The 24,435-nt window shown below is 43.7% G+C and overlaps 1 protein-coding gene across 1 annotated transcript; it reads left to right on the forward strand.

The window, feature by feature from the left end:
- The first annotated feature begins 11,633 nt into the window (after window positions 1–11,633).
- On the forward strand, window positions 11,634–21,487 carry LOC148849182 (thioredoxin-like protein HCF164, chloroplastic). Its single transcript, XM_088948819.1, has 4 exons — window positions 11,634–12,016; window positions 19,671–19,889; window positions 20,653–20,756; window positions 20,964–21,487. The coding sequence occupies exons 1-4, from the start codon at window positions 11,840–11,842 to the stop codon at window positions 21,244–21,246; spliced, it is 783 nt and encodes a 260-aa protein (XP_088804945.1). The 5' UTR covers window positions 11,634–11,839; the 3' UTR covers window positions 21,247–21,487.
- Window positions 21,488–24,435: the final 2,948 nt, after the last annotated feature.

A 24,435-nucleotide genomic window follows, 5' to 3' on the forward strand; every position in this document is an offset into this window, starting at 1 on the left:
AAGTGTTAAGACTTCAGAACTTCATATAACCGACCAATCCGGTCGGAGAACCGAAGGCCAGTTTGTCCAGTCTCTAAAAGTCAGCCAACCGGAGAACCTGAACCGGCCCCAGTTTTGTAAAACTAGTTGGTTTTTTAACTTCTATCCCAATTTCTCGAGACCTCGGTTGTCTGATGGGGTAATCATTTTTTAGGGTTAATATCCTGAGCTCAAAGTGTGCTTTTACTTTGGAAACTGGAACTATCGATTTTTAGAAAACCGGTAACTTAAACCAAATCAAAGTCGATCGGTTGATTGGTTTTGTTAACCATCAATTCGGTTTGTTGGTTTTTATATTTATATTATATAAATAAATATAATAAAAAACTATAAATACATGTAAAATATTATATTTTAAATAATAATTGATGGAGGTAGATTTGGCCCGACCTCTTGGCCACCCAACACGTGAAAGCAACCGAGGGTGACCTGGCAGGAGCGATAGCTCTGCACAGCAGTGCGCTCAAGGCGCAAGCTCCGAGAGGAGGAACCAGCGGTCCGAGCTCCCCAAAAAGAGTCTGAACTCTACCTTTGACCCCGAGCCTTACGAGGAGCGCAAAGGGCAACAACCCGAACTGGCCCACCCCAGGGCAGTTCAGGCCACACTTCTATCCGAACTCAAGACTTCACCTCGCACACCACTCTGGCACTTCGTCTCCAGGCCGCCGAACTGAACAACCGTACCCGACACCAAAGGAATCTGTATCCTAAGGCGGCGTGCCTAACTGACTTAGGATCTGATGCTTGACAGCTTGATAGCCGCACTTCAACGGCCACCTGCCACCGCCACCTCCAGTTACAGAGACGGCTCCGACAAAGAGAGTAGTGGCGGTTGTCTGCCCCAGCAGAGGTGATGACACCCGAACTGGCAGAAGTGCAGAGGTAATGATACCCGACCTGATAGGAGCTTGAGAGTGAGTGCGCAAAGTGGTTATAAAAGGCCCTCTTCCCCCCAAGAATGGAGGTACGTGATAACTTTGTGCCATCTGGTTTTTATCTTGCCTTTGAGAAAATATTAACTTGAGATTCAAAGCATTCTCACCGGGTTCCTCCCCGGAGACTACTCACTTTCTTCCCCGTTTCGAGCACCTATTGCTCCAGTCAAAGGCAAGATCGTTGACAGCTAGGACCGACCGGATTGCGCTCCATCAATTGGCGCCGTCTGTGGGAACGCTTCTAAAAGCCTCCCTCTAAAACTTTCATAGCACCTTTTCTCCAAGAAACCCCAACACCCATGGCTTCTTCCAGCAATGTCGGACGTAGCACGGAGATGAACGCCACCGGTGAACAATTTCAAGTCCCCATGGTGTGCATCGGACAATTCACCATCCCCCTTCCAGTGGATGGGATCCCCAGCTTGAATGCGCCACAAACAGTGGCGCCCGTGAATCTTCCCGCCATAAACGTCCCTCTTCCTCCCTCTGTTGGAACCACCTTTGCTGAACCAACCATTGTTCCCCCAGCAACCAGCCCAAACCATCTTGATGACCTGGTGCATGGCATGCGGGCCATCAAAGCCCAAATGCAGCAGCTTCAACAACATCAAATCTACCAACAGCAGATGTTGCACCATGTATCCCAATACCACTACCAGCAGCAGTTCACCCAACTGCCTCAAAGTCAGCTCCCACCTTGGCACCCCACTGTTAGGCGAGCCAAGCCCTCCCTTCAAGGCGGGCTCCCCCACCAGGAGGCTTTCCAAGCTCGGGCCCCCCAGGCTCGGAGCCCCTCTAGAAGCCAGGCTTCATCCCCTAGCAGGAGAGAGAGAGAGCGGCTGCCCCCGCCTCGCCATGCGCCGGTAAACCAGGAACCCGATCCATCAAGTCAGCATCACCTCAGCACTCTTAAGACGGGCCCCTACACACCGAAAACGGGTTCAGCGCCTTAGCCGCGGACAACATCCCGCAGTCCAGGCCCATCGAGCTCGGGAACACCGAGGCAAGCAGTGCCAACGTCGGGCCTTCCAAGCAATAGAGGCACCGCCGGGGAAGCCGCCGAACTACAACCCGCGTCCTGCCCGAGCTCCGAGGTGAAGAAGCGAGCTCGGACGAGGTAAAGGCTGCCTCTATCCTCTCAGTCCCTTTCCTCCTGTCATCAGAACTCCTTGCAGTTCCTATGCACAGAGACTTCAAACTCCCCCTACTCGACAACTATGATGGGTCATTTGACCCCAATGACCATGTCGATGCCTTCTAGTCCCAGATGCACCTGGCTAGGGCCAGCGAGTCCTATATGTGCGTAGCCTTCACTACCACCTTCAGAGGAGTGGCTTGCACCTAGTACAGGAATCTAGCCCCCGAATCAATAAGGAGCTAGGCCCAGTTCGTCCAGGTCATCACCATGCACTTCGTCACCAGCAAGCGGTGCCCCCTGAACTGAGGAGAGCCTCCTCGGCATGGTCCTTAAGGAAGGGGAGCCCATCCGCAGCTACGTCAAGCGGTTTAACGACACATGCCTACAGATCCCACGCCTGGACCCCGCAGTTCAGCTCGCGGCGGCCAAGATGGGGGTGACACACAAGGAGTTCAAGTGGCACATAGTGGCCAACTAGCCCGCGACCATTGCTGAGCTCCTTAAGCTCGCAGACAAGTTCATGCGAATAGAGGAGGAGATCAACCAAAGGACTGGGGGCGGGTTTGAAAAAAGGAAGAGAGAAGAACTCCCCAATCAAGGAGACAGCCGGAAGGATCCAGTTTGAGCACCGAAACCAAGCCAGCTGTTCCGAGCTCCCATGGCAGGTCGGACAGACTACACGCCCTTGAACACGAAGCGGGCTGAGATCTTGATGACGATCAAAGACGCCCCATTCGTAAAGTGGCCACCTTACCTAAAAGGGAACCCAAACGAGAGGAACAAAAACTTATACTGTAGTTTCCACAGAGACCACGGTCATAGTACCGAACATTGTAATAATCTCCGCGACGAGATAAAGGGACTCATCCATCGCGGGTACTTAAGAAATTTTGTACAACAACAACATAATAATAATAATAACAATAAGATAGGTCGGCAAGGGAAGCACGGTAAGGATACTCCCGAGTCCAGCAGCAGGTCGGCCGAACAGTTGCAAAGACAGCCTTCGGAAGAGAGGCCAGTTCGGGGAACCATCCACGTGATAGTGGGAGGTTCGGTAGTAGTGGGTTGTACTTCGGTAGTAGCCCGGGCGTCAGTTCGCGAAGCTGCCTGAGAAGAACAGAACCCTCCAAAGAGGCCGAAGACGGAGGAACCGATTTTCTTCATGGAAGACGATGCGCGAGGGGTCCACTACCCCCACGATGATGTGCTTGTCATAAAACTAAGGATCAACGACTTCGAAGTCAGGCGTGCTTATTGATTCAGGCAGCTCGGCGGACATTCTCTTCAAGTCGGCGTTTGACCAGCTTCAATTGCGGAGAAGCGATTTGAAGCCCGCAAACACTCCTCTGGTGGGCTTCAGCGGAGAGGAAGTCAGGCCCCTCAGGAAAGTGACAGTACCTGTGGAAGTCGGCACATGGCCCTGTGCGGTCAGACTCAACCATGACTTCTTGGTGGTCGCGACCCCCTCCCCATACAATGCCATAATAGGGCGGCCAATCACTCATGTCCTACGGGTAGTGGTCTCCACCTACTACTTAGCAATGAAGTTTCCTACAGACTTCGGTGTGGGAGTAGCGCGAGGCGACCAGCTAGAGTCCCGCAAGTGCTATGTTGATGCCCTGAAGGGAAAAACCAAGGTAGCCGACGGCCTCGAACTGGAGCGGCCTACGGAGCAAGGCGAAGAATGAGCTGCGCCCATAGAAGAAACTGTCGCGATCCCAACTTCAGCTACGGACCCAGCTCGGACACTATAGATCGGTGCTTTCGTCCAGGAACCTCTGTGATCCAAACTAGTAAGTTTATTACTTCAAAATTTGGATATTTTTGCCTGATCCACGACCGATATGCCCGGTATTGACCCCAACCTTATAACTCACAAACTTAATACTGACCCTGTAGTCAGACCCATTAGACAGAAGAAATGCAACTTATCTCTAGAATGTTGGAGGGCGGTCGATGAGGAGGTCGAGAAGCTCCTCGCAGCAGACTTCATAAGGGAAGTTCATTACCCGAGCTGGGTAGCCAACCTAGTTCTAGTAAAAAAGGCAAACGGAAAGTGGCGCATGTGCGTCGACTACACTGACCTGAACTGAGCATGCCCGAAAGATTGCTTCCCCCTCCCCAGAATTGACCGCCTAATAGACGCGACCTCGGGACATGAGTTGCTAAGCTTCTTGGATGCCTACTCAGGCTACAACCAAATCAGGATGGACCAGTCCGACGAGGAAAAAACCACCTTCATAACCGGGTTCGGCTTGTACTGCTACAAGGTCATGCCCTTCGGACTGAAAAATGTTGGGGCGACCTTCCAAAGACTCGTGAATAAGCTATTTCAGCCCTTAATAGGCACGAAGATAGAATGTTATGTAGACGACATGGTCATCAAGACACAGTTTTCGCATGAATTAATACAAGACTTGCACTCTGTCTTCCAAATTCCGCGTCAATTTAGCATGAAACTAAACCCAAACAAATGTGTCTTCGGCGTCACCACGGGTAAGTTTCTAGGGTACATCGTCAACCGGCACGGTATTGAGGCCAACCCGAACAAAATAAAGGCCATCCTAGATATGAGACCACCCTGAAAAGTAAAAGAGGTTCAAAGGCTAAATGGCCGCATAGCCGCCCTGGGCCGCTTTATTTACAAGTCGACAGACCGCTGCCTGCCTTTCTTTAAAGCGATTAAAGGCAAAGGGTTCGAATGGACCCGAGACTGCCAGCTCGCGTTTGATGAGCTAAAGAACTATCTCGCTAGTGTGCCGGTCTTAACCAGGCCCGAGGAGGGAGATGTCTTAGAACTGTACCTCTCGGCAAGCGACGAGGTGGTCAGTTCGGTACTAATAAAAGAAGTAGACTGAGTCCAACGACCCATCTATTATGTTAGTAAAATTTTGCAGGGAGTAGAGACGAGATACCCGCAAATAGAAAAGTTGGCATACGCACTGATAATTGCAGCTCGAAAACTCCGCCCATATTTCCAAGCTCACATTGTCATCGTCTTAACTGACAAACCTCTTAGGCAAGTCTTACTCAAGCCCGAGGTTTCTGGTCGGCTGACGAAGTGGGCTATCGAGCTCGACAAGTACGACCTCCAGTATAAGCCATGAACTGCTATTAAGGCCCAAGCCTTAGCAGATTTCATCGCCGATTGCATGTTTAGCTCTGAAGTTCCCAGGCCGGTTGAGCCCAAGATCCCTAGTTCAGGTGAGCCCGGAGCTCCCAGGCCAATAGAGTCTGAACCCCGTGAGGTAGCAGCCAGGGTGGCATCTCTCCTAGTTAGGCCAAACGCAAACTAGGATGAGGAGCCCTAGATCCTTCACATAGATGGCTCCTCGAACCAATAGGGCAGCGAGGCTGGAATAGTCCTGTGCAGCCTGGGTGGCACAAAATTGGAACACGCGCTACACTTCGAGTTCGCGGCATCCAACAACGAGGTGGAGTACGGGGCATTGATAGCCGGGCTGGCCCTAGCGCAAGAGGTAAGAGCGAAACACATAGTTATCTGCAGTGATTCCCAGCTTGTGGTCAACCAGGTTACAGGCGAATACGAAGCACGCGAGCTAACTATGGTCGCCTATTTGGCAAAGGTAAAGAAGGCTCTGCTCAACTTCCAGTCACACTTCATCAAGCAAATCCCGAGGTCAGAGAACACTGAGGCCGACGCCTTGTCCCGATGTGTACATAGAGGACTTACCTCGGCCTTGCATTCTTGGGGGGGCAGAGGAGGTCACTCCCGTCCTTGAAGCAGGCTCGAGCTGGATCGACCCACTCACGAACTTCTTGCTAGATGGGACCCTCCCTGCAGACCACAATGCAACCAGAAGGGTGCAGCGCCAAGCAGCCAAATATGTCATAATAGACGAACGGATGTACCGATGATCCTACACACTCCCCTACCTGTGTTGCTTGCGATCTGTCGAAGCCGAGCTCGTACTCCGCGACACTCATGAATGTCGGCGGTGGACACTTGGGGGGTAGGGCCCTTGCCCAAAAGGCACTTCAGCAAAGGTACTACTGGCCAACGATGAAGACAGAGGCCATCGAGCTCGTCAGAAAATGCGACAAGTGTCAGACCATCAGCCTGCTGCCGACCTCAAGTATCTCACCAGTCCATGGCCCTTTGCGCAATGGGGCATCGACCTCCTGGGGCCATTCCTGCCAGCAACAGGTGGGAGGAAGTTCCTAGTGGTGGCGGTAGATTACTTCACAAAGTGGGTAGAAGCTGAACCTCTCGTAACAGTCACAGCTCGAAACATACAGAACTTCTTTTGGAAGAACATAGTATATCGCTTCGGGTTACCTCGGGTATTGATCTCCGACAATGGCTAGCAGTTCGAGAACATCAAATTTCAGGATTGGTGCCAAGATATGGGCATTCGACAGAACTTCACATCGGTCACACACCCACAGGCAAATGATCAAACAGAAGTTATGAACAGAGCTATCCTCCAAGGGCTAAAAGCGCGACTAACTACCAAGTGTTCTATGGGCTCACCGAACTACGGAAAAAACTGCCACAGAAGAGACCCCTTTTAACCTCACCTACGACACTGAAGCGGTAATCCCAACGGAGATCGAAGTACCTACATTGCGATTAGAAGCATACGACAATCAGATAAACGGAGACGAGCTACGTACCAACCTCAATCTGCTCGACGAGGTAAGAGACCTCTGGTACATCCGGATCACAGTTTACCAGCAAAGAGTAGCTCGGTACTACAATGATAGAGTAAAAAAGTGAAACTTCCGCGTCGGCGACCTGGTTCTCTGTAAGATCATGGCACCAGAGCCTGGCGTGGGCAAATTTGGACCGAATTGAGAAGGACCCTACCGAGTAAAGAGAGCGCTCGGGGGAGCATACGAGCACGAAACATTAGAGGGCAAACAAGTACCCCAAGCGTGGAACGTCGTTAACTTAAGGCGATACTAGGAGTCGCTACCAAAGCCAAAGGGCTAGAATGGTGAGCTAACAAGGACCTCAGCACCATAAGACTTGGTCACCTATTCGGCATGGGCATGCAAAGGCAAGATGCTAACACCAAGCCTAAGTGCTAACAACGAGCTGATAAGGACCTCGGCATCTCATCATCAGAGGCATATAGTTAGTTCGGAAAAAAGAGGGTGACAAAACAACACTTAACCAAAAGGAGGACATTTCATTACATCATACTTTGTTTACATTCCGAAAAAAAAAAGAAAAAAGAAAACACACACAACAGAAGCGAGCTCACAAGCCCGGAGGTACATCTTCCTCACCCTCAAAAGGCAGTTCAACGATACCCGAGGGTCTTGCCTCGTCCTCAAAATCCGGTTCACCGTCAGCCGCATTGGTCATCTCCTGAGTAATGCGCAAAGTGGTTCTGGTGCTGATGTCGAGCTCGGGGTATGTGTTCCTGATCATCCACCAACTTAGTTTAAAACCCCTCCTATACGAGCCCACCATTAGGTTGTCAAAGCACGTGAGGCGATATAGTCATCGACGACCTTCTTCTTGGCATCCTCGATGCCCTGAGAAATGATCTCAGTCCTCTCCCTAATATCCTCCTAAATGTATTTGACCTGATGCTGCAAGTCCAGCCTCAAGTCCGCCATGTGCTTCACCACCACTCCCATGGCCTCGGTATCTCTCTGAGACCTCGCCAGTCGGGCCCGTGCAGCACGAGAAGCCTCTTCGGCAGCTTGTGCCCGCCTCAAGCTCCTTTTCGCTTGGGCCGCTAAAGCATGGATGGAGGAGTTCACCTGCCAAAAAGAAAAACAACGGCAATGTTAAAAGAGTAATAGCAAGAAAACTAATGACAAGGAGCCCGACAAGAAGTCGTTGACTTACCACCATGGCATAAGAGGCAACACGCCCGGTTACGTGGTTCAAAGGAAGCTCGGCCCATGTCGTGACCTCCTCAAGGTAAATAGTCTTCCTACTTTTGTGAAGAGCGTGGTTTGGCGATAGCACGCTCTTGAACTCGCCTTGGCCTCCCGGGCCTGAAGGCCCAGCCTGGGTATAAGCAACCTCAGCTTAAGGAGCCCTCGTATAAGCAACCTCGGCGTAAGGGGCCCCTGCCGCTTCTTGTACTGGAGGGGCCATCTTGGGCCCCCTGGGCGGATCCATTGGCGGAGAGCTTGGTACATTGGGCTCCGCATCTCGGGGCAGTTCGGCACGAGCCCGTTTGACAACTCGCTTCCTCCTCTTCATGGCATGAAATAGGTTCCCACCGCGAGTCTTTTCTGTGTCCATCGCACCTGCAAAAAGAGCTCGACATCAGGAAAATGAAGGAATGGAAAGCAAAACAAAGGCAAGCCTTTGAGCAAAGGGACATACCCGAACTCAAGCCGGACTAGATGAACTTGGCCTCTGTCAGATAATGGTGGCATTTTAGCCTGAGCTGGGCCCAGTCCCGGAGGCCCTTCGCTGTCTCCCTATCTAGCGTAACACCGGGGTCAGGGGCAGCCAACCCCCACCCGGTTTGGAACGGCCACCCCGTTGCACTTCATACCCCGAAGTAGTCCTGTTTCCATGCGGGGACCTTGTTGGGATGATCGTGTAAAAGCTTGAACCCCGGGCGAGGAGACAGGTAGTACGCCCGCCTACGATCGGGAAGGGGACCTGCTTGCTTCTTAAGCATGAGAATAGAAGAGAAGATCTCTAGGTCTTAAGGCAGATTGTGTTCGCAAAAGAGGGAGATAGTCCCAACCAAATTGCGGATAGAATTCGGGTGGAGCTGACCGACGATGGCGCCAAAGTGGTTCATAACCTCGATGATAAGAGGGTGGAAAGGTAGGCGTAGCCTGGCGACGAGCTGCTCCCGGAATATCATGATCTCATCAGGACTGTGTTCGCAAGGGAGTCGCCCGAGGGTATAAAGTAAGTATACTCCCCGGGCAGGTTGAACTGGGTGATAAGGGAGTACAGTCCCTCAAGCGTCATGGTTGAGGGCCCGAACTTGTCTAACGTCCGACCTCAACGAGAGGAGGACACCAAACTACTCGAGGCGACTCGGCCTACGGGTTCGAACTCTTCCTCAAGCTCCCCCTTGAGCTCTACCTCGGGCTCACTAAGGTTGTTGGGGGATGTAGCTTGGCTCGTAAAACCTGCATCTGACCCCCTCAAGAAGCTATCTAAGTCGTCTGAGCTAGACATCGGGAGGAAAAGAATACCATGAAGAAAGTACTGACTCACCCGAAAAATGCTAATGGACTACGGAAGGTTGACGCGAGCTAAAACTTGGACGCGAGCTCAAGAAGCTATCTAAGTCGTCCCCCACTATTTATACCCACAATGACCGAAAACTGATGGCTCTGATCGAGGCAAATCCAACGGCTCACGATCAAGCTGATCGCACGCCTCCTAAGACTGAGACGTGACTGGCCACATGTCTTTGGAAACCGAAGCGGCACTGGCGCACATCTCCCAGCATTGAAGGCAACAGTGGCACATTTTTTGAATTTGAAATAACGCCCGCCGTCACGTCTCCCGGCATTGAAGGCAATAGTGGCGCGCTTTTTTGAATTTGAAATAACGCCCGCCGTCACGTCTCCCAGCATTTAAAGGTGGATTGGCGCGCTTTCTGACTTTTTGGCGCTCGAGGAATTCAGAAATCTCCTGACGTATGCACACTTCACGCCATTAGTCAACCGGTTTGAAGTACAGGACAAATCCACCTGTTACCTCGTGAACTCCCCGCGCTAGGGCAAGACCCTTAGCACGAGGAGTGGGGGGCAATTGATGGAGGTAGATTTGGTACCTCTTGGCCACCCAACACGTGGAAGCAACTGAGGGTGACCTGGTAGGAGCGACAGCTTGGCACAGCAGTGCGCTCAAGGCGCGAGCTCCGAGAGGAGGAACCAGCGGTCCGAGCTCCCCAAAAGGAGTCCGAACTCTCCCTTTGACCCCGAGCCTTACGAGGAGCGCAAAGGGCAATAACCCGAACTGGCCCACCCCAGGGCAGTTCGGGCCACACTTCTATCTGAACTCAAGATTTCACCTTGCACACCACTCCGGCACTTCGTCTCTAGGCTGCCGAATTGACAACCGTACCTAACACCAAAGGAGTCCGTATCCTGAGGCGACGCACCTAACTGACTTAAGATCTGATGCTTGACAGCTTGACAACCGCACTTCAACGGCCACCTACCACCGCCACCTCCAGTTACAGAGACGGCTCTGACAAAGAGAGTAGTGGCGGTTGTCTGCCCCAGCAGAGGTGATGACACCCGAACTGGCAGAAGTGCAGAGGTAATGATACCCGACCTGACAGGAGCTTGGGAGTGAGTGTGCGAAGTGGTTATAAAAGGCCCTTTTCCCCCCAAGAATGGAGGTACGTGATAACTTTGCGCCATCTGGTTTTTTATCTTGCCTTTGAGAAAATATTAACTTGAGCTTCGGAGCACTCTCATCGGGTTTCTCCCTGGAGACTACTCGCTTTCTTCCCCGTTTCAGGCACCTTTTGCTCCAGTTAGAGGCAAGATCGTTGACAGATAGGACCGACCAGATTGCGCTCCATCAATAACTAGTATATTATATATTATAAATATATATGTAATGCATATTTATTACTAGAAAGGCCTGGTGCGATACATGGTAAAATTAGAAAACCAAATAATAAGATCTAAGGAAAGTAATTCATAGTAAAATAATAAATGCATAACTAATGTTAACTAAACTATAATTATTGTTAATAAATTATTATTAATTTGTAATTAAATTTAAATATTTGTTCTTTGTTAATAGTGAAATAAGTAAATTACTATTTATGGTAAGTAAATTAATGGTGATGGAGTGGGTTCAGGGCAGATACCATATTCCCCATCCCCAACTCCAACCATTACTACCAAGGATAAAAGTTACCCTCCATCCCAAATCCCTAACTAAGATGCGTTTCCTATGGGGACCCCATCACCAAATATAAAGTAAAGTGGTCCACATTAACTACCCTCTCCTTTCTCCAACCTCCCTTCCACATAATTACCATAGAATGGTTAATTATAAGTTTTCAAATGTTAAGTATAAGGGTTCGAATATGATATGGAAAAAATAACTAACCAATAAATTGAAACCACAAACATGGAAGCGAATAAGATGTTATTTATCAAAATAAATGGATGGGTTTTGATTGTTTAAAACTCTTTCCATATCATATATTTTCTACATCATAGATTTTTCCAAGTATAATAAATAAAATGTAAAAGTTGGGATCACTATAATGTCTACCCAGACATGACTCCAATTTTATTGAATAGAAAAAAAAAATTTAAAACTATTTATTTATTAAACATTTAGATGATTGATAAAAAAAATTAAATAACATTTGAAGGACATTTACATATTTTCAAATATCATTTAATAAATGCTGAATTTACAGATTTTAAAAGTTTGGATACTTAATTATTATTTTTTAGAGTTCGAAGAACAAATTAAGGGATTCGAAAATTTCCCATGTTCAGGGATTTGTCGAAAAGTAAAGTTCAAAAGGGTAATTGTCAAAAACAAAAAGAAAAGGGTAATCGTCAAGAGTCAAGACCCTATAATACATTATTTTATTTTTCTTTGCGAAGAGACAGCGAGATTGGTAAGCTTTGCAGGTCAAAGAAAATCAGAAGGCAATGGATCGCTTAACGTGTCGAACCGTCGATAACTAAAAGAAACAGAAAAGGGTTTAATGGTTTATAAACCGTTACAAAAAGAAAAAAAAAAAGAAGAAGAAAAAAACAGGAATAACGAGACTCTGGCATGGCGCGTGTAGCTTCCGGGTACAGCCCTGTAGGGCTTCACAGGTTTACACCATCTTTTCAAAATTCTAAGTCCCTGCAATTCTCGGGAACCTCTTTCAGAACTCAGAGAAGAACTCACGCCCTTCGGAGGCCAGCATGCCAGATGAAACCTAACCCAATTGATCCCCCCACATCGGTTAGTCTCCTTGTTTGTTTCTTCCCCTTTCTCCTATGTTTCTTGGTTATAATTATCTTCTATAACTTCCACAATTCTACCGTTGACAATGGATAAGAGACTGCATAATTTAGAACGCGGGGCTTACTGTATCATTCCAGCTTTCGATGGTAATTTATTCGAAGTTCGTCGGTATCCTTTTATTATTTATTTGCTTATTCATAAAATCATCAGTGTTGCTTGTTCGTGACTATTCTGAAGCGCGTCCTTGTTCGTATTAGTCAACTAGGCGCTCGCTTTTCTTTTCTTTTCTTTTTTTTTTTTTTTTATGTGAAGGTGGTATTGGGAGATTTTACATACTTATACATTATTTCAGTTGTATGATTTTGTCCCTATGTATTCTATTTTAGTGTACTGGAAAGAAACCTCACCTTTGCATGTTTTTTTTTGTTTTCCAATTAGAGAAATTATATTTTAATTGCTTCTGGAAGTCATCAGGAATTAATTTAGTAATGGCCTTTTCATTCTTGTTTCCACATGTAATCTAGTAATAGTCTTTCCTTTTTTGTCCTGGTTTGTAAAACCATCATTTTGGTTCGTTCGCGACTATTCCAAGATATGGACTTTTGGTCCCTTTATCCTTCCAAAGTTAAATTCTTATAGCAAGTTAGGAATTAAGGAATTTTTGTGCAGTTTTATGTGCATTTCACCAAATGCTGCTGTTTTCTGTTGTGTGATGATTTCATGCAACTAATCTTAGACAATAGATTTGAAGTTCATTTAGTTGTTTTCTTAGCAAGGTGGCTGTTAACGTTTTAACTTGTCACTTTGTCCAGTTATACTATTACTTATATGGATCCAAACTTCTTCCATTAATTTCTCAATTTGCAGCTTCATGGAGCTTTCATGAACTAACATGCTGAAAGTTTAAAAGGTTCAATTGAGACTTTTTCCATGCACTTGTTTGGGGATATCCTTAATTTATCCATTGGAATTCTTCATTTTGGAGAAAGTCCTTAAATTTACATTGTATTGGCTCCTTAACTAGGTTGATTGCTATTAGTGAAACTCCTCTTCCTCTATGAAGTGGTTAAACAAATCAAGTCAACAAAGATCTATGGTTTTAATGATATCTTTAGTTGAGCTCTTCCTTATAGAATGTTACTCTATAATTTTAAAATCTGGCATGCACCAAGGAGGCAACAATTTTTTTTTTCCAGAATGAATTGTCTTCTTTGAGCACAATACATTAACACGATCCATGTGTAATAGGAAGGAAAGGGGAACCTGTTGAAGTTATGACCATTTCAAAGTTTATCAGACATCGGTGCAATATGGGATGAGCTCTTGCAAAACTTTGGGCATTCGCAATTTCTCTCTATAGTACCATGTTGTCTCATTTTACATTTGAGATATCATGTATAGTGTTGAAATAATTTAGTTATTTGTGTTAGGGTCTGTTTGGCTAGTTAAAGCGTTTTTTATTTCTGTTATGTTTGTTATTGTACTCACTTACAGCAGGGGCACAAGGGTCTTTTCCCTTCTTATTTATGCCGCCTTATATAATATAATAAAAGCTGGTGCCGCCCGCACTATTCTATTGCCAATCTCTTATCTTCTCTTCTCCCTTCTCTCTTCTTCTTCTCTTCTTCTTCTCTTCTCTTCTCTTCCTCTTATTTCTGGCCGGCTACACTGTCAAGATGGTATCAGAGCGGGAATACTGACTGAGAGAACAGATCGAACAAGCTTCCTTCCTTTTCCAACTTGCTAAATCAGGGCGGAACAGAGATCTAAATCTGGGCTGAAGAAAACAGATCTACAACTAGTACAATCCTTCCTTTTTTCTCTGCCTTACCCCTCCTTGGTCGTGTAGCAAGTGAAAAAACCAAATGAATCTGGGCTGCTGAATGCTGTCAGACCTTTGTGAGGTTTATACCTCTTGTTTGTTGGGATCGTGTGATCCTGTTCCTGTGTTAAGGTGATTGTAGGTCAAGGATGACCTATTATCTCAATTTTTTGGCTTGATAATAAGTGTTAAGGATCTCTCCTGCTGATTAATGTTCTTAGAAATTCTGGAAGGCTGGTAGATTGGGACTGTTAAGCTGTACAGGTCTGAAATCTGTCGAATCTTGCATTTTTTTGTCCTGAAATTGGTACTGTTTGTGCTCAGACTGTTTTCAAACCCAAGTGTGTGGGTGTGGACTGAGTACGTGTGTGGAGCAATTTGTTTTGGAGTAAGGAGGAATCCTAAGTCCGGTGTTTGGGACTGATCGTTTGTTTTGACCATGTCATTTGAGAATTCTGCTACTTCAGAGATTCCAAGGAGCCACAATGGAGTGAGTGGGGGAATGGATATGAGTTTCCCCGTGGCTGTTATTCACTTTGATGGTTTGAACTACCTTGAGTGGTCTAGGGAAATAAAACTCTACATCACTACTAGAGGGAAAATAGGATACATCAATGGGAGAGTGAAGGAACCGAAGTACGGAAGTGCTGAATATGATAGGTGGAACCAAGAGAATAGTATGCTGATGTCATGGCTCTTGGTTTCCATGATGCCACAGGTAAGGAAGACTTTTATGTGGGCTGAAACTGCATGTGAGATTTGGGAACAAGCAAAGTCCACATATTCAGAGCAGAGACACTATGCCAAGATATATCAATTGCAAGCAGAATCCTCTACTTGCAAGTAGGGGGAGAGGAGTCTCTCGATGTACTATTCTGATTTGGCATCGATATAGAAAGAACTTGATCACTACCAGAATGTGAATTGGAAGTGTGATGAAGATGTAAAGGCGTATAAGTCACTTGTATCTTAGCAACGGGTCTTTGCCTTTCTCCTAGGCTGAATCTTTCATATGAGTCCATCAGGGTGCAGATCTTGGGTAGTAAAAACTTGCCATCAGTTCAGGAGGTGTATGCCTTAGTGCAGTCAAAAGAGAGTAGAAGAAGTGTAATGAATTGTGTAGAGGGGGAGTCAGTTGCCCTAGCTGTCTGAGGAAATTTAGATACAAATGTTGGAGGTGTTTTTAAGAAAGGCGACTCTCAGAAAAGAACGGATGATAAGAGTAAACTTTGGTGCACTCACTGCCAGAAGACATGACACACAAGAGACACATGTTGGGATCTCCATGGAAAACCTAAATGGGCACAAGATTTGGGTAAGAAGTTAACACCTGATCAGGGCAAGAAGCCAAGCCAACAGAATCAGAAAAAGTATAACTCAGCTAATATGGCGTCGACAGAGACTAGTCCATAGGTAACTCAGGAGAGGCATCCCAGTTCTGACCCTAAGGAAGAAATTATCAACTCCTTCCGTGACCATTTGTAATTGTATGGTAGGACTCTCTACCAGATGGATTATGGTCCTACCCCTCTACCTCTTTCACGTCTACATCAGGTAACGCTGCCACTGCCTTCCATGTGTCATCCCATACCATTGATTCTCTTTGGGTTATTGACTTCGAAGCCTCAAACCACATGGCCGGTAAGTCAAATTTACTTCAGACATATAACCTTCTCTCTAGGAGAGATAAGGTGAGACTAGCTGATGGTTCTTTCTCTACCATAGCTGGCCAAGGTACCATACCTCTCCTACTTGGCCTTACCCTTTCTAATGTACTGCATGTTCCGAAATTACCTATTAATTTGTTGTCCATTAGTAGTATAACTCACTCTTTGAACTGTTCAGTCACTTTTTTTCCATCTTCATGTGTGTTTCAAGATTTGGCCTCAGGGAAGACGATTGGTAGAAGAAGCATGGTGGATGGTCTCTACGTGCTGGAGAATAAAGCTGGTCTTGTGGCTACAGAGTCCATGAGTTTGTCAAGTGAGAGTCAAGCCTATTTATGGCATAGTCGTCTAGGTCATCTTTCTTTTGATTCATTAAAAGTTATGTTCCCAAAGTTGTTTGAGTCCTTGTCAGTGAGTCAGTTACAGTGTCAACATGTCAATTGAGTAAACATTGTAGAAGTTCTTTGCCTTTGAGAAATAAAAGATCTGAATTTCTATTTTGTATTGTTTATTCTGATGATTTGGGCCTTGTTAGTCTACCCACTGAGGCTGGATATAAGTACTTCATTACCTTGATTGATGATTACTCTAGATACACTTGAGTTTACCCTATGCGATTTCAAGATGAAGTGCCAAAAATTGTGAAAGACTTTCAACGCATGGTGTTCACTCAGTTCCAATGGGTCACTTCAGTGAAGCTCTTGTGCGAAGACACCCCAACAAAATGGTGTTGCTGAACGAAAGAACTGCCACCTTCTCGAAGTAGCTCATGGCTTATTAATTCATATGAATGTGCCGAAACGTTTTTGGATGGATGCAGTTTTGTGTGCTACATACATCATCAATCGTATGCCATCTCGGTTACTAGAGTATAAGGCCCCACATAAGCTTTTGTTTCCTACAGCTCCGTTGTTCACCACTCCGATGCGTGTTTTTGGGTGTCATTGCTTTGTCCATAACCTGTCCCCTACTCGAGGCAAGCTTGATCCTCTGGCTATTCCTTGTGCTTTCCTTAGTTACCCTTTATCTCAAAAGGGGTATTGCTGCTATGATCCTACCTCTCGCAAGTACTATGTCTCTATTGATGTATCCTTCTTTGAGAATCAACCCTTCTTCTCGGTTTCTCCTCAAGGGGAGAGTAGGGTTGAGGAGAAACAGGCGACTCAAACTCAACTACCTCCTTTACCCGATCCTCATCCATTTCATGTTTTTCATCGTCGCCATAAAAGCCAGCAAAGTTCAAGAGCCGTGGAATGTGACACTATGCAACCAACATCATCGGATTCACCGGAGACAGATCCAACTCATCAGCCATGTACACTTGCTCCTATTGATATGCTTGTTCCTCTAAATGTTGATTCACTTGTCATCAATGATCTTGATATTCCTATTGCTAAGAGAAAGGGTGTTAGATCTTGTACCACTATCATCCTATATCTAATTTTGTGTCCTATGATCACGTTTCACATTCATTCCGTGCATTCCTCTCTTTTGTGGACAGTGTCCCCGTTCCTAAGAATGTGGTAGAAGCTTTATCTAAACCTGAATGGACAGATGCAATGCAGGAAGAAATTGATGCATTACACAAAAATGGCACTTGGGAGTTGGTGGACTTTCTGAAGGGAAGGAACCAGTGGGTTGCAATTGGGTGTTCACAGTGAAACACAAGGCTGATGGAACTATTGAAAGGTACAAGGCTAGACTGGTAGAAAGAGGTTTTACACAGGTATATGGAGTGGACTATGCTGAGACTTTTGCTCTAGTAGCCAAGATGAACTCTATCAGGATCCTTCTTTCATTGGCAGCAAATCTTGACTAGGAACTTCACTGATTGGACATCAAAAATGACTTCTTGAATGGTGACTTGGAAGAGGAAGTGTACATGACCCAACCTCCATGGGCTTCAAACAATGCCAGTCAGATCACACTCTATTTGTGAAAAGAGGTGAAGGGAGAATTGCAGCTCTTATTGTGTATGTGGATGACATAGTGATAACAGGAGATTGGGAGGCTGAAATACGGAGACTAAAAAAATTCTTAGCCACTCAATTTGAGGTGAAAGATTTAGGCCCCTTACGTTATTTCCTTGGAATTGAAGTTGCCCGCACTCACAAGGGCATCTTTATTTCCCAACGGAAATATGTACTAGACCTACTAGAAGATACAGGCAAGTTGGGGGTAAAACCAATTGACTTACCAATTGAATCTAATCATCATATGGGAGACAGTCGGGGAGTTTTTGAAAGATGCGAAAGAAGTTTCAGAGACTCGTAGGGAGACTCTTGTATTTGTCTATGACCAGGCCTGATATTACTTATGTAGTGGGTGTCCTTAGTTAGTTCATGCACAATCCTAGGACAACTCACTTTGAAGTTGCAGAGAGGATCCTTAAATACCTCAAGAAGTTTCCCAGAGCTGGTTTGTTGTTCCAGAAATATGGTCACTTAAAGGTGGAAGTATATACTGATGTTGATTGGGCAGGAGTAGTCGATGACCGAAAGTCTACCAGTGGGTATTGTGCCTTCGTAGGAGGAAACTTGGTCACATGGAGAAGTAAAAAACAGTGTGGTGGCTAGATCTAGTGCTGAAGCAGAATATAGAGCGATGTCTTATGGGGTTGTTGAAATCATGTGGATAAGAAATCTGTTAGGTGAACGGGGTTTTGCAGTGAGCAATCCTATGTCACTCTATTATGACAATAAAGCTGCCATCAATATTGCTACTAATCCAGTCCTGCATGATAGGACGAAACACATTGAAGTGGACAAACACTTTATTAGAGAGAAACTCGTAAATGGAGGTGTGTACTCCATATGTCAGCTTAGAAGAACAATTTGCAGATATCTTCACCAAAGGTCTTCATCATATGCGGCACAATGATTTGTTTTACAAGTTGGGCATGATTGACATCTGTGCTCCAACTTGAGGGGGAGTGTTGAAATAATTTAGTTATTTGTGTTAGGGTTTGTTTGGCTAGTTAAAGCGTTTTTTTCCGTTATGTCTGTTATTGTACTCATTTACAGCAGGGGCACAAGGGTCTTTTCCCTTCTTATTTCTGCTGCCCTTTATAATATAATAAAAGCTGGCGCCGCCCACACTGTTCTATTGCCAATCTCTTCTCTTCTCTTCTCCCTTCTCTCTTCTTCTTCTCTTCTCCCTTCTCTCTTCTTCTTCTCTTCTCTTCTCTTCCTCTTATTTCTGGCCGGCCACACTGTCAAGATATAGAAAGCAAGCATCTTCTGGTATTTGCCATTCCCTTCAAGTTGATTTTCTGTTTGTGAAGATATGGGTAAGAAAATGCATATAATGGCATAAAGTTATTCAAGCAAAATAGCTTGTCTGGATGGCAGAAAAGTTACAAATAGCTACAGAAGTGTGTAATAAGTAATAGTAAAAAGTTCTGCTGACTCATAAACATATTGCTTACAGAGATCAGAAATGTGAGTAGAGTCAGGTATTGTGAGGTTGTGACCATGTTCTCCCTAAGTAAGCAATTTCCACACCTATTCTAAATGGAAAGGGATGAAGAAAATTTGGTGGATGACATTATCGTATCATTCATGACCAGTGGTATGGAATTCCCTGTTCTATTGTTTCCCAAATGATAGGGAGGTAGCATGATTTCTCACAAGTTGCTTGGAAGGCTCCTGTCCTATCATAATGGAGGTAGATGGGATGTTATTGTTCAGGGAATCAAAGGTATCTTCACAGATAAATCTTTATTTAAAACTCTAAAATGCAGAGGGACAGATTCCTTAGCTTTCTTAGTTTATTGGTCTCCATTGCCAAAATTCCAACAGTTGATCATCTGATTATGATGAATAAGAACATTACAAATGTGTATGGCCTCCTTTGTTTTGAAGTCATAACTGGTTGACACTGGAGACCAAAGATAATGTACTGCGAAGGTTTCTCGTAACTTCCAAGTTCACATCAATGTAAATTTTAACACAAAATGTCTTTATCAATAAGAGGAATTGTTTAATATTTTTAGTCTTTTGATCTACAAAAGGAATTTTTTTTGCTTCAAATTGTAATATTTTCATTCCTGAACACAAAATTGTTTCTTTCCTTTCCTTTTTGCCCTATCTTTTGTGTTGCTTTGTTCCAGTAATTCATGTTTAACAGGATGTTCATATCCTTATTTTGCATTTTGTTCCAGGATGAGCTACTTATTGAACCTGGTTCAGCTAAAGATAAAACCAGCCAAGTGACTGAAACTTCCTCAAATACTGCTTTTCCCGAATTCCCGAACAAAAATATCAATAAGCAGATAGCTGTGGCTTCCACACTTGCAGCAGTTGGACTTTTCTTATCAACAAGATTAGATTTTGGTGTTTCTTTGAAGGACTTATCAGCTGCTGCTGTACCTTATGAAGAGGTTTCTTGACACATTATATGATCTATTCTTCCTAAGTTCTTATAAGTTTGTTTGCCATTTTCCCCCTTTTGACAAGTTTTATGTTGTTACAATGATGATGTAGTGGTAGTAGGAACCTGAGTTGGACAGCCTTAATCACTAGCTTTACTGAAATATGGAATAAAAGTAAAGATCTAGGTTTCATCCTGATCTTTAATTTCTAAGTGATGACATATAGTTTTACACCTTCTGACTTCTTAGGTCAACCAAGTCCACTTTGATGAGTTCTGAATAGATCTGTTTCTACTGACTCCAGCTGTCCTTACATTGACCAAAGCTAAGAGCCTAAGACAACTCAAGTCTAGCTTGGCTGAAATGTTGGGTGCTTCAATAGATGAGCCAACTGGGCCAGACTGAAGACAACCAACATGGCTTTTGAATTATGAATTGAGCAACAGAGTACCCACTACCCTCTTTGAATTACACAGACATGCTTATACATTTCTATGCATATATTTCCATACCACAATATCCTGCTCCTTTTATCTCTCTAATACTTTCTAAGCTTACCTATTACATATTTAAACATTTTCTGAATCTTTCCTTCTATCTTGCCAACCATCATCAGATGTTAAGTGATTTCTAGCTTGGTATCTTTGGTGAAGGCCTAAGAGGTGTAGAATTATCTGTCTTGGAGGCATGAAAGGATACCAACTTGTTACTATTTCATTTCTGTTCTCTCATTTGCTTGTCATGACTGCTTTTTGGTTTGCTTGCTTTCTAGGCTCTCTCAAATGGGATGCCCACTGTTGTGGAGTTTTATGCAGATTGGTGTGAAGTTTGTCGAGAATTAGCTCCAGACATCTATAAAGTTGAGCAGCAGTACAAGTAATATCCTTTGAACTTCAACATGTTTTCAACTCATTTATTGACTTCATCTAGTACTACTTCTTAGGTCAGTAGGGTATATTGGATAATATGATTAGTAATCACATCCAAAAATCTGAGGAAACTTGCCTGCTTAAAGAGTTTCTACAGAAGTTCTTTTTTTTATATTGCTTATATATAGTAAATTATTATGATGATAATATCCAGGGACCGTGTGAATTTTGTTATGCTGAATGTTGACAACACAAAGTGGGAACAAGAGCTTGATGAGTTTGGCGTTGAGGGAATCCCACATTTTGCGTTCTTAGACAGAGAGGGGAATGAGGAAGGCAATGTTGTAGGAAGGCTTCCAAAGAAGTATTTGCTTGAAAATGTGGATGCTCTTGCCCGAGGTGAAGCTTCAGTACCTCATGCCCGGGTTGTTGGACAGTACTCAAGTGCCGAATCTAGGAAGGTGCATCGGGTTGTTGATCCTAGAAGCCATGGCTAGAGCGTAGATGTATTCATTTATACGTATGATCCTAGAGCCTAGATGTATTCATTTATATGTATGATCCTATTCTTACATGTATTCATGTACATGTGCATGTATGGAGCCCTTTGGTACAAAAGTTACCTCTATGAGGTATGATCCCATTTTTCTCATATATATCCCTGTACATGCGCTTTTTTTTGGAACCCTATGGAACAATTCATTAATTTGCATGCTGCTAACTAATTTTTGGGAATAATTTCTTGGATCTGGTCACCTTGGAATTTATCCAGACTTTTGAGTTAATGGTTCATCCAATGGACTGACAAATATAACTGTATATCATTTCTATGTGCCAAATAATTACCATTCAAATGTAAATTTATAAGATGGCCTACTGATATAATCCTTTGTTATGTTCATCAAGAATGAAGCTGCTCGAGATTGAACTGCAGACTGGAGGCCTTATATTTTAGTGTGATGGTTTTCCCGATCTTGTACTCATAAATATACGACTTTAGCCCCTGAGTCCTGATCTCCCAACAGAAAACCGTTCCAACATGGTATCAGAGCATTAAGCCGATCTCATTCTGCTCGCCTATCTTCTTTTACTTCTCACCTTTTGTCTTAAGTTTTCTCTTTTATTGTTGGACCAACATGAAGTTCTACTGCTGTCGTGGTTGGCTAAAGTTTTTAGGGTTTTGTCCTTGGAAAAACTCCAAGGAGACCCAGAATAGTTGTTGATATGCTCAGGTAGGGCAAGAAACTGTGGAGTAGTCCTACGGACTACTAGAAAGACCTATTTTAATAGGTCTAGCTGCTGGACTGCCAATAGTATCAGTCCAGGAGATTAGTATACAGTCCAACCAAGCTTGTGTGTGAAGTTTGAGTAATGGGAAGTGCTGTTAGACCTATTCTACTTGCTAAACATAATTTTTGAGTGAATTCATAATGTTTTCCAGCACTAGTGAGGTATCTTTTGGAGGTTATGGGACTGTTGACAATATTATTTACCTTGGATGAATGAAACTATAGGGAATGGGCCATTTCAGCAAGATGGTCCATAGTGAGCCATGGACTACAAGGCTACATCGATGGAATGATTAAGGAGCCCAAGAAAGATGAGGGAAAATGCAACTGTAATGTCATGGTTGATGACTTCTATGACTCCCAAAAATTGTGTGGACTGTTCAACATAGAACATCCTCTTTGAGACCCTCTGGGTGGTGTTTTGAATTTTAATTTCACAAGTTAAAGATAATACAAGGATCAGAAAACCATCTGAAGTTGGAGGATATGGCCTTAAGGCCCCATTCACTTTTCGGGTAAGTTAATTATCCATGTTCTTTTATTTCTCAAGTAAATAAGATAACGACTGTTTTTTCATAAAAACCCATTATTAAAAAGGACATTTTTGTCTCATCCAAGTGTTGGCAACTTCCCCATAACTTACCCACATTGGAGAAGGGTATCACTACAAAATTTCCTTAGTCTCTACATAAATAAAAAAAAAAAAAAAAGAACATGGGTTTCTTAGTCAATGGGAATCAAAATCCCATTGACCAACTTCCCTCCCTCTCAAAATCCAAAAAATGATCGCCCCTAAAAGAATTGTGCAATATAGAGTATGCTTGCACGTGACATGATCAACGTGGAAAAATGGTTCCAGAAATTATTAGTAATTCTAAAAAATTATAGTTCCTTTTAATTTTTTGTAATTCATTTTCTAAAATGTGGATCAGGTTGGGGAACTCATATATAAGCTCAATTATCCAAATTTAGAGCTAAAGATAAAGAAAACTAGGAAATCATTTCATTATTATTTAATATACTTTTGAGGAAATTATTCATTTTACATGCAACCAAATGCCAAGGGTATTTTTATTTTTGATCACAAACTTGTTTTCTAGTGTTTTAAGGGCCTACTTATACATAATTACGAGCTGAAAATTCAGAATTTAAGAAAGATATTATTTTTTGGTGAACAAGAATTTCAGCATTTCAGAGAGGTTCATTGATGTCCAAAACTGTAACTGTTTTGGACATCAATGAACAAGAAACTTTTGAGAACTTTCTTTCTTTTTCTTTTTCTTTTTTTTTTTGCTGTTTTTTGCTTTTATTATAAATATCTTTCTTTGCTTCTAAATAACTTAAAGGGTAAAATACAAAAACCTCCTGTATAGTTTCACTTCAGCAAAAACCTCCCCTGGATTTTTAAATAACTCGACAAAAACCTCCTTTCTGTCAATGACCTAGACTGAAAACATCAACATTTACAAAATTACCCCTAAAGCATCATTAAACACTATCTATTGCATCGATTTATTGCTCAATATATTCCACTCTCGGAATATTCCATCCGTTTTTTTGGCAATTGTTCTTCATCGGAGGTTATTCTCGACAACAAGTGTTCTCATATTTCCATTTTGAAGCTCATGTTTTCAGCAACTGTTCTTCACAGTGGTTTTCTTATCTGATGCCTTCCAAGGAAAATATTAACGTTCTGATGCCTTTACAGGGGTGCCTATACAGAGGATGGAGATGTCCATCAGGTTTAGATATCTATCAGATTTAAAAACCAAGAGTGGTGCTTTCTATCTTTATGATTCTTTTAATGATATTTGTAGGTTATGGATATATCCATTGTGGTTGCAATGCAATCAAATATGCACTAATTCGGATCCATCAGGGTTGTACATGTTAATGGTAGCATTCAATATAAACTTTGCTTCAAGCCGGTTTCAGAATTCAATATGTTCTAGAGGCTGAAATGGAGAAACAGAATAAAATTATGCCGAAGTTAGAGTTCTCTTCAATTGGAGATCTGGCCCGATCTCAACATTTTCAGAATAAAATCATGTATGGGCACCCATTATTCAGCTGATCCTAGCACTTTCATGGCTACCATTTCTGCCTTCTAGGGTCACAAAGCTCAAACTATTCATAGGGGTGTTTCTATGCCTGGGTTGGTGAAACTCTTTAAACAACAGCCAATTCTTTAATCGATATTAAGAGATTGCAGTGTTGGACTTGTGGAACTGAAAACTATCTCGGATATTTGGAACTGGAAAAGAATTAATATTGATAGAAAAAACATTCTTTAGCCTCTTTTCTTTGGTATTGGAAGCCAATTAATATTCTAGGTACTCCATAGAATTTCCTAAAATCATAATGCCTCTTATTATGTTCCTGAAAATTTCCCTATAA

This window comes from Nelumbo lutea, chromosome 6 (genome assembly GCF_056320005.1).
Source record: "Nelumbo lutea isolate HS-2025 chromosome 6, American lotus-T2T, whole genome shotgun sequence".
Taxonomy (NCBI): Eukaryota; Viridiplantae; Streptophyta; class Magnoliopsida; order Proteales; family Nelumbonaceae; genus Nelumbo; species Nelumbo lutea.